General features: G+C 35.3%; 1 protein-coding gene across 1 annotated transcript; it reads right to left on the bottom strand.

The window, feature by feature from the left end:
• Positions 1–6593: 6593 nt before the first annotated feature.
• Positions 6594–9935, bottom strand: LOC139822201 (uncharacterized). The gene is made up of 3 exons (XM_071793824.1): positions 9729–9935; positions 9277–9465; positions 6594–8432 (listed from the first exon to the last, which is right to left on the bottom strand). Exons 2-3 carry the CDS (start codon positions 9376–9378, stop codon positions 8172–8174), a joined length of 363 nt encoding a protein of 120 aa, XP_071649925.1. The 5' UTR covers positions 9379–9465; positions 9729–9935; the 3' UTR covers positions 6594–8171.
• Between the last annotated feature and the right edge of the window lie 1835 nt (positions 9936–11770).

Raw genomic sequence — 11770 nt, forward strand, 5'->3', positions numbered from 1 at the left:
AGGGAAGACCGGGGCTAAGCCGACACTATTTTTTCAAAGGCACGTTTTAATATTTAATTAAAATTTTTAGGCAAATTCAATGATATATATTTAAAGAGTGTTTCTTCAGGTACAAAATTGATTCAGGAAGTTTTGCTGTACGTCGCTTTGTTTTGCCGCCAGGAAAGGAAAAGTGACGCGAAGACAAATTTTCGAATTAAAAAATGACGGGGCGAACTCGACACCCCGCCGGGGCAAACTCAACACTTTGTTTGATCGACACAATTTGATCTGGAATTTATTTTTTTATTGTTTAAAAATAAAAATACATTGTTTATCAAATGAAAAGACATTGTGTATTAGAAACAAAAAGTCGGAATAAAGTAAACAATTATTTAAAATAATGAGAAAAAAAAAAGATTAAACTTTTAATTATCTTTTTCTGAATTGTCTGAAAAACAATTTATACACGTAAACTCACGATCAGATGTGCGCACACATTCGTCATGAGCCATACGGTTGCATAAGATGCATTGTTTGTTATTAGAAGCTAATGAAATGTTTTCCGAACACACGCAACAGATGTTCCTTAAATCGTCATCGGAATCGGACGAAACAATGACCTTTTTTGCGATAATGTCACTTTAGGTTAGTGTCGTCTTTGCCCCGGTGGCGTCGTGTCGACTTAGCCCCGAACGTCGTTTTTTACTTTTGTTACTCCAAAAATATGTAAATTTTAAAAATATGCAAAAATTATTATCGGATTCGTATAAAGCATCGAATTTCCCATCAAAATCACTTAGCGGTAGATTCGCAAGAGTAAAGCTCGATGAAAGAGTAGACATTTTCGAGAGATCAGAAAAATTACTTTTCACTATCAAAAACACTTATGTCGCGTTAAAAATTACACTATAACTCAGAATGTTACCAAATTCCGTTGATAATACTGGCACATAAAGACGCATTTACAGTAGCAAAGGCAAGTTTCTACGATAGATTTAAATTGGCAAAAAGCCTAATGTCAAGTTCGCCCCGCTGTCGGCTTAGCCCCGGTCTCCCCTATATTTCATAATAATAATAATAATATTTTAAATAATAATTATTATTAAGTTAAATCCGCGCGAGGAAAAGAGAACGCCAACGAAAAGACGCGCGCGAACGGGGGGAGACAAAGGAGGTTGGGAGCAAGAGAGAACATCAATGAGGGGAACGGGAGCGAGAGAGAGACCGCGCTGAGGGAAAGATAACGGCGAACAAGACGCGGGCGAGCCGTGTGACGTCACGCGGACCGACGTGGCCGTTGGACGCGGACCCCCCCTCCCGCGGCGCGCCGCCGATAAAATTCCAGCAACCAAACGGCGCCCGTTAGCCTTTGTAATACCCCGCGCCAATAAAATGACGACCCCCCCCCGGACCACCACGGTCTAAAACGCGGACACCTACCCCCCTGCGCGGACCCCCTCGCCCTAGAACGCGGACACCTACCCCCCCCCCTTGGACCACCCTCGGCGTAGAACGCGGCGGTACCCTTGTCAACGATATGTTTATTAACATTTAATAAACATGTCCCGACATGCTCGCCGACCACCCCCCTCTCCGCGGACCACCCGCGCCCTCGAGTCCCCCCCCCCGCGGACCCCCTCGCCTTCAAGTTCCCCCGCCCCGCTCCCCCCTCGCCCGCGGTACCCCCCCCCCCCCCGCGCCAGCGGTACCCCCCCGCCCCGCTCCCCCTCGGAGCCCATGGGTAGATCTCTCAAAATAACTCCTACTTAAGTGTGCCACTTTATTATAAGAGTGGTTTCCACAATACAACTGATACAAAAGTTGTGCCGTGTCATTGTGTCGATTTACAATAGAACAACTTGACCCGGTAAAAAATTTTTCATATATAACTATATGGAAATATGCAAGATCCCGGGAAAAAAAAACGAAGCGGTCTTATATGGTCTTATATGCTCATATATGCTTGATATTTCTTATATGTCTTTATATAATCTTATATAATCTGTACACAACCCGTTCAGATTGTGGGCTATGGCGGTGAAGGAAACACTGATCTTTAATCGTTGACAAAATATATAATATATTTAGAGAATATAGCAGAACAAATTTAATCACATTCATAAGTCATTATAGCAAAAATCAATAATCCCATGAATCAAGAAATAATATATATAATTTACATTGTAATAGTCCGTTCAATGAAGAGAACATAATCATTAGTTAAACGTATAATCTCCGTTTGAAACTTGGAACGTAAAATAATAATATTTCACAAGGTAATTATAAATAAAGAATCACTATGATATGATAGCTTTGAATATATCTTTAAATTATTTAATCACTGAAAAGACTATTAGACATGACAAGAAACTGATATTATAATTAATAATGAACCAAAATAATCTTATATATAAATTTTATAAGTGAATAATGCGTTAAATAATAATCGTTATTAAACGCATTAATTCACATTGATTTGTGAAAACGCAACGAAGATTTAAAGTATTTCACATGAATCGATATATTGCGTGTTACACCGTTGAATATAATTTCTGAATAAATGAACATTAACTTTATGGCGAATCTTGTTCAGAACAATTGACATTATACATCTTATCTTAAACATTTTATGCATTCATTCGTATTGATTAAACAAATGAATTACTTCGCAATATGTATCGAGAAATATGTGAATTAACTATCACAAAAAATAGAATTAAACGTGTCGTATTCTTAAATATTTTACTTTACTTGGCCAAAATGAAAGAGCACGAATGAATAATTAAATAATGGTTGCAACCCGTAAATAAAAACTTGAGTACTCAAGGGAGAAGAACGATTATCGTTCCTGTCTATAAATGCTTCGCTGGAGCGCGGAAGCCTTTCAAACGTCCTTTACTGGACGGTAGATCTCTCGAGATTTCTGAAACCAAGGATCGAGTAGATTGTAGACTTTTCCGACAATCTTTATCTTAGTCGTGATCGATGGCTTCTATCAGAAATCTAAGAGTTACCTGATTACTAGTGTCCACCGTGTGTGGAAGCACTTCTAGAAGAGTCGTTTCCTTTCCGTTTATCCATATCAGTCATTATCAAGAAACGGAGTAATGGCGTCAATCTTATGCCGTCATCGTCATCATCAAGAAACGGAGTAATGGCGTCGATCTCTCACACGTTGGCGAATGAATCGAGCCTTGGTCCTGCCGTGCGTCAATTACAGTCCCTCGGATCTCCTCGTACTTCTCATTACAGTCCCTCGGATCCTCTCAGACTTCTCAATCAGTTACTTAAAGTATCACACTCGTCGTTTACAATGACTCGGATTCAATATAATACCGAATTCAGATTATTACGGCAGAAGGTCAGAAAAATGTCTTCACTGTTAGACAACCAAGAAACGAATAACGCCGGTTGCCCGGGCCGCAAGCTTGTGCATGCACGCGCGCTTTCTTCTTCACGCGGCAATTACATGAATTGAATATCAATACGTCGCGCCTCTAGCGCTTTACGCTATACAATTTCTCTAGGGAACTAGATTCGCCAACTGAAGTGAGTTTACAAAATCGCTAGTACTTTCTATGAAATATCATAGATGGCAACATTCACCCTTTTCTCCTCAATGTCTCATCACGCTTTCAAACATAATCATATATGACCATAGAAGAGCTTATGCGGCCAAAATTCATATATGAGCACATAAGACCATATAAGACCGCTTCATTTTTTTTTCCCGGGATGTATAAGCTATTATATAATTTATAATTATATATAATTTTATATAATACTGGGGCTGACTCCTATATAATTATATAGCAAAAATAAGTACCCGAGACAAAAAATGAGTATAATATGGTCAGATGTAAAAATATAGTATTAGATATAAAAAAATCTAATAACACATGTAATTTTATATAATCATATATAATACAATCAGATCTGGGCGCAATATGATTTCCGATGAAAAAAATACCTCATATTTGTTCATATTCGTAGATATATACAATTATACAGTAAAAAAATTTGTGTTAAATTCGACATATTTCACATGTCCCAAATGGTCCACTCAAATTTTTGTGTAAATTGAACATAATATGAGTATGTCAAATTATGACACAAATATTATGTTCATAATTTAACACAAAATAAAGGAAAGTTTGATGATATGTGAACGAAAATTTTGTGTACAACAGACATCTGTATAATGTTAAATATAAATATAAAAAACATTTTTATATGTACAATAGGCATCTGTATAAGGTTAAATATAAATAAAAAGAATATTTTTTAAACAAAATTATATTATTTTTATGTTAATCTTACGATTAAATATAAAATCCTTAGTAGCGCACTGACGTTAAATGACGTTTTAATGATTTTCTTTCTTTTCTTTCTTTATTTCTTTCATTATTTTCTTAACATTTTCATGTGTTACGTTTATGTCAACGTGATAACTTAACATTTTATGCTATGTCATGTAGAAATTAAATATTACTTTGAGTTCTTTTAACACAATTATTTTTTAAAAAATCAACACGTCTTAAACATTGCACTTTTGTTTTAACATAAACAAAAGTTAAAGTAAAGCTTTAAATAATCGTAAACTTTGACATACAAAATAATTAAATTTACTAAAATTAAATAAATATTTCTATTACACATAATTCAAGTTAATATAATTAATATTATCTAAGGCGTAAGACGCTACGGCAATGCCTGTACAATACGTGTGTTGGTTCTAATACTTTTTCGCCGTGTATATCATCTTTCACTCGCCCGGCTCGCCGCTCGTCACGCGCCGCGCGCCCCTCACACCTCGTCACGCGCCGCGCGCCCCTCACCACTCATCGCGCGCCGGGCTCCGTGCCAGCCGAGACCCGCCTCTATCGCTCCTTGTGCGCTCATTCGCTCAGACGTTTCAATTAATAACTCGTTAACTATTGCGAATTTTACAAAATAATACATGACTTTTCTCTTCACAGTTTGACCCAAACTATCCCAGCCATTCGGCTGGATACTTTTATTTCTGACACCCTGTATAAGATTATACTTAAAGAGGTTTTATGGAATATATAATCATATATTTTCATATAATATAGCCATATAATATTGTTTAAGATTATGTTTCCATTTCTTATATAACCATATATAATTATATATCTATTAATATGAACAAATAAGAGGTATTCTTTTCTGGGTATATAATCATATATGCTCATACATAGCCCTATATAATTATATATTCCCATATATGGCTATATAATATTGTTTAAGATTATATCTTTCATTTCTTATATGATCATATATCTACTAATATGAACTAATATGAACAAATAAGAGGTTTTTTTCCCGGGTATTGATTAAAATGTCTGAGCAAATCGACGTATAAGAAGACTTGTAGGCATGTAAAATGGTTTACAATTAGGTCTTTTAGCAAAGGTGAGCATCATCTGATAGCAAGAAGTAGAGTCACATAGCGAGTGGCGAGCGACGTGTGACATATGACATCGTTTCTCCCAATGCCTTGTCGCGCGCGTAGCAATCGCAATCATTGCGTAACACTATACTGTCTCCTTTTGCCGAATTATATGAATGCATATTGATACGCGGATTTTTATTAATTATTTTTCCCTACCTCAAAATATTTAAAAAAATCTACAAAAATTCATGAAACATCTGTCTACATTGTAGTTGACAATTTTATTATACGATAGTCATTTTGAAATACCATCGTTTATTTCATATCTTCTAACAGGCTTGCAAGTTTTACAGTTATGAGCAGATATCATTTTGGCTCGGACGTCGTAGACCCACATTAAGGGTTAAAAAGAGAAAAATATTACGAAGTAAAGTCACGTTCTTAATATTAAAGTCAAATATTGATTACTTTAGTCTTTAAAGTTTTTATAAAATATAACAGTATTGTACTGTTACAATATTTTTAGAAATAAAAATTGAGAATATTTTTAATGATTTATTTATTTCTAAAATTTGACTAATAATATGTACCCAATAAAAATTATTCATTAATTGAATTATTTTAAATAATTGCTGAGTTATAAGATGTTAAAAACCTTGTGTTAGTTATTCAGGTGCGTATATATATTTTAAAGACTTTAAAAAATTTTTTAATAAATATTTGAAAAAGTTGACGATTGGAAATTATTACAATTGTCCTGAGAAAATGCTGACAATGAATATATATGTATGTAAGATTTATTACTTTGAATGCATATTTTAGGATTCTAGACTTATGTGCAATGAATGCTTCAAAGAGACAGCTCTAAAGAGTATATAAATACAAATTTTTAAAATAATTTTGTTATAATAATAAATTATATTCTTTAAATATATATAATAATAATTGTCAAACAAATTGTCTTAAAAATTGATTTCTTTTATCTTGAAACTTTAAATAATAACTTACAATCTTTAATTTTTTTTTAAAGAAAAATGGGCTCGAACAATTCGTTAAACAAAAGGAATTAGCTTAAACTGTACATAAAATATACCTGAGAAGCATTTTGGGATAAAACGTTTGTTTTAAAGATATAAAATATTATATATATGTTATAAGAGTGTTGGGGTAGAATGTTTAATTTAAAGACATTTCCATCAAGTACTGATTGTATAATTTGAGAATAGTCTTCAATCCATATCTTTGTTCCAAAAGTCTCAAAATATACAATGACTACAAGATTGCTAATATTATTTTATGTAACACATGCATGGAAAGTGGCCCATTACGCACGCGACGCGTGCGTGATAGGCCACTTTCCACGCACTTGCAACATAAAATAGGGTATGCAAGCCGTGCGTGAAGATGAAAATTCACGGGTGCGGAGTTGACGCACGAGCCGAAGCCGCGAAGGCGAGTGCGGTCACCGCACCCGGGAATTTTCATCTTCACGCACTTGTTGCACAAATAACTATTGTGTTTATTGCTCTATAAATAAAATTTTTAATTGCATATTGTTTGTTGTTGTCGCTTCAGCATTAATTAAACAAATAAAAAAGTAAAAGTAAAGTAAAACTATATAAGTAAAAGATAATCAACATATAGTTTGGGGACATATAAGTAAAAGATAGTCAACATATAGTTTGGGGACATATGCTGTGGTGGCAGCACTATCCAGGCACAATCATATAAACTTTATATAAACTTAAAGCCCCAAAATATACGTATCATATAAAAATAAAAATGTCCCCAAAGTATGCGATGAACCTAGAGATTTTTTGAGACCAGTCCCTAAAGTATCGAAATGTCCTCAAAATATACACACGCTCGAAAAAATGTCTTCAATATGTACATTGTGCATATATATATATATATATATGTTGCATACAATTGTCGGTGTTGATAATACTCAAATTGTTAACAACATATATGTACATTCTCCAGTTTTCTAGTAAAACTTTATATAATTTTTAGATGTTAAAATTGTTTTTTTCAGTTGATTTCAATAATTTATGTGTAAATGTGTAAATGTAAACGTGTAAGTAAACGTAAAAAATCCGCATCCTCAAACCATAACATACAAGCTATGCAGCTACAGGAGAAAACTCATTTATTAATTTATTAATAGAGCATATAATACCGAAATTCTCATAGATTATAAGGAGGCAAGTAATATGCAATATTAACTACTACAACTTATCACAAATATAAATTAAAGAAGATACAGAGCTTCCCTGAAGTAAAACTTTGGGATTTTATTCACTTAAGAATTTCAGGGATACCTTACATACTTTCGTTTTATTATTGATAATATAAAAAAAATATATATATATCTTGTGTAAGCGCAAGTTTTGCAAAGAAATAGGAAATGTATTATAATATTTTGTTACCGAAAAGATTTGATTGATAATTATAAGCTTGTTTTAAAGTATTTTCTTCTAATGTAGATTAGCTAAAACTGGCTCTGAAAAATTCACAGAAGCAGATAATGCGAAAGGTACTATTTGCCTGCAAACATTGCACCTAATATCCACTTATATAATTTGTATAAATAAGTTACTTCCTACGAAAAAACATTTGCAATATGGCGATCTATAAAATGCAAATATACGAGCACGTAGAAATATATTAAAATCACGTTAGGACCACGTTGCCAATTAAAGTAGATACATATTTTTGCTTGAATACTTATTCCTACAATGGTTTTACTATTTCAGTAGTTCCTTATCATTTATTATTCCGGAAACGCGCGTTTCACAATAATTTCCAAACAATCCGCGATTCGCTTTAAATTTCCATTAATGTCATTCAGGACACTCAAAGATTTATTGTTCATTTCACTAATACTGTCCACTAACTCGGAAGATAAACGCGCTCGCTGGCTGGACGACTCCGAGTGGTTCGGCAGTGAGGCAGATCGGGGCCTCTTATTTCGGCTGGTACCCGGACTTTCTGTATCCTCTGCGGAGAGAACCTCAATAACTTCGTCAGTCTCCTGAAACCAAATGAAAAGAGTAATTAATGCAGGCATTAAATCTTTAAACAATAATTGTTTATGTTGTTTAGTACACTTGTAGTATGTGGTGTTTATATCACAACATCTATAATTGACATCACCCAACTTCTGAAAAATTTAATTCATTAAACATGTATAATACATTATTCAGTTTCGCAATATACCTTCATTCATGGCAATTACTAGGCTGTTAAATCTTTCAACAATAATTGTTCATGTTCAAAACGTTGATATGTATTGTCGACATTACAAATTTTAGTTAAGGCCGCTCGACTTCTGAAAAATTGAAGTCGTGAGAAACGTAAAAGTACATTATTCAGTTTTACAATATACTTTACTTTATGAAAAATGGTGCACTACGAAATCTTTAATAATTAACTGACAATGAATAATACTTATAAATACACATACATCATTAATCGAGGTTATGCCGAATCAAGTAAAAATTTGCAACGTCGACAATACATATCAAGGTTTGTAGAACATGAACAATTACTGTTTGAAGATTTAACGGATAAGATTTGTCAGTAATGAATGTATACTGCAAAAAGAAACAATGTAATCGTACATTTTTCATTAATTCCATTTTTCAGAAGTCGAGCGGTTTCAACTATAAAAGTTGTGATGTCGACAACACATACCACAAATTTACTAAAAAACATCTATTGTTTACTTGAATTAAAATAAATAAGTATTGAAATTATAGAAGGAAAAGTAGAGAGAAAGGGAGACAGACAGACGTACGTACAGAGAAAGAAAGTGAATGTTTATCAAATTATAGTAGGTGAAAAAGTAAAAAATAAGTATTTCTTTACGAACATACTTCAAATTCTAAGCCGTATTCCTGTAGCCCTTCGTCCCCATCTGCTGCAGTCATGCCCATTATATTTAGGAGGCGCATCTCCTGATCTGTGAGGTTTTCCATCACCGGGGCCCCACCTCCAGTAGCTGTGAAGTCTTTTTTTAATTCAGCATACTGCTTCTTTACCCGGCATTTCCAGTCTGCGACAACCTGTAAAATCCATATATTCAATGAATGCTCGCTGCGGTTACTATGCAGCTAACAAAATTGTCAATTTATATATCTTTTTAGATCATGTACTAAATAAAGCTATTGTTTATATAAAATCGTGTATACTTCATTTATATATATATACACATACATATATTATCTTTGAATATTATTATTGTATAGAATTATGAATATTATTGAGCCTCAAATGTTAAAAAATCTATAATAATAATAATTATAATTTATTATAATTGTTTACGCACCTGTTTCCATTGTTTTACTGTCCTCGTCTCAGTCTGCAGGGCATTCAAAACGTCCACCAATTCTTGCCACTGTCGGTGCAAATTTTCTTTGCCCCTGGCTCCGACAAATTTATTGGTTATGAGCTCGCTATGTTGCTCGCTATAATCGAGGATTATTCCGAAATGCTCTTTTTCGTGGTTCTCATCTAAAAACAAAGAAAAATTTAATTTATGTATAAATCACCAATCACTAATAATATAAGTTAATGAAAACATTGAATCTTCAAGTTATTAAAGAAACCGATGTATTGATCGTATAAAAAATTTATCTCACTTAAACAATAATATTTTCATGTGAATTTTGTAAAGTTTTCAGAATATACAAACGTAAAATTGTTTATAAAATTATAATTTTACCACAGCGGTTGTTATTTCCTTTAAGTTAAGCTGTCTTCTTCTTCTTCTTCTTCTTCCGCTTATTGGCACTTAAGGGGATCCTAAATACCGACAAAACAGAGCTCGTTCTTTAAAACGGCTTTATAGATCGCAAAATCCTTTTACAGGAGTAAAGTATAGGTACTAATAAAGAGTGGGAATGTAAAATAATTAGTAATAATTGAAAAAATGTAAAAATGCTGTCACCTCATTTTCTAATATAAACAGTTGTATAAGTAATATGTACGAAATGAAATGTTCCTACTCTTCAGAAGACGTGCACAAACAATAACGTACCTTTAAAATTGAGATTGAAAGCCTGGAATAAAAATGAGAGCTTCGAAGAAATTATAACCTATAACCACGTCTATCCTTGTCTATAAGTTCCGATAAGTTGAGCTGTGAATGGCTGTCATTCGGTGCCGGGTGCCGCACCCGGAAAAAATGCATGATACGGTACTACAAACATGACCATAGACTAATGAATTTCACTAGATCGCCCACTCCCTGCAGTCTATTGTCTATTGTCTATAATTTTCATGATCCGCTGCGCCCACCGTTGTAATCGATTAGCCGCGATAATCGGAATATCAGTAGATGAAGAGTCTATACCTCTGCCCCGGGTACTTCCGAGGGAAAGCGGGGCGGGCCGCGCGCACGCGGGGGGAGCGCCGTAAGAGATGGGCGAGGGGGTTGAGGGGAAGGGTATAGTTTCATCAGAGGGGGGAACTGCGGGGGGAAAATTCCCCACGCGATTTACTAGTAACTGGAAAAGTTCTTATCGCTGTCCAATCAGATTTGAGAACAAACTCGAGGTTATCCAATCAGATGACAGTATTTTGTGGTAACCTGAAAGACGTAAATTCCCTAGGCGGGTGATGGGGAATTTCGCGCCGCAACGTTGGCACCGGGGAGGGGGGGGATCGTCGAACCCGGACGCTCCGAGGGAGCGCTCGGATCGGCGGATCCGCGTTATTGACCGCGTTATCGGTCGCGCGCGGAAATCCGACCCGATTAATTTTTTTCGCGCGTTTGGAAACGTTCAAACTCGTTCGAACTCGTTCAAGGTTGCTCTGCTCGACGTCCCGCGCGACGGTGTGGGTGAGCGCGCGAAAACGCGTTCGAACGTGTTCAAGGTCGTTATTTTTTTCGCGGTCACGATATCCGTTTTTCGTTCTTGTTCGTTTCGGTTCGAAGGTTGTTTTGATCCTTCTCTACTACGTATCGTAGATGACGCAATCGCGGTGATTGTGGAGTAAGCGGAGTCGGGGGATCTAGGGAGCGCGGGATCGTATCGAGGTAGGTACGGATCTAGAAGGAGGGAAAAAGAAAGAGAGAGAACGCATAGATGAGATATGTAGTTTTATTTTGAAAAAACAAAAAATATATACAAAAGTCAAAACGCGTTTACATTTTTTTGTGCGTATGTGCGTCGTGACATTAGGATCGGAAACAGAGCGCGGTAATCTCGCAGTCAACGATATTGTTAGGATCGAAGAATTCGCTCTTCAGTATCGCAGTTTTAGCCGAAGTTCCCGTCTTGATCGCGTTGGCGGCTATCTCCCGATAGCGCGAATACTTTGCGGTCGACTTCCTCGGTCGCCGCGCTCAGCGCCGAGACAACGCGA

Source organism: Temnothorax longispinosus, chromosome 11 (genome assembly GCF_030848805.1).
Source record: "Temnothorax longispinosus isolate EJ_2023e chromosome 11, Tlon_JGU_v1, whole genome shotgun sequence".
Taxonomy (NCBI): domain Eukaryota; kingdom Metazoa; phylum Arthropoda; class Insecta; order Hymenoptera; family Formicidae; genus Temnothorax; species Temnothorax longispinosus.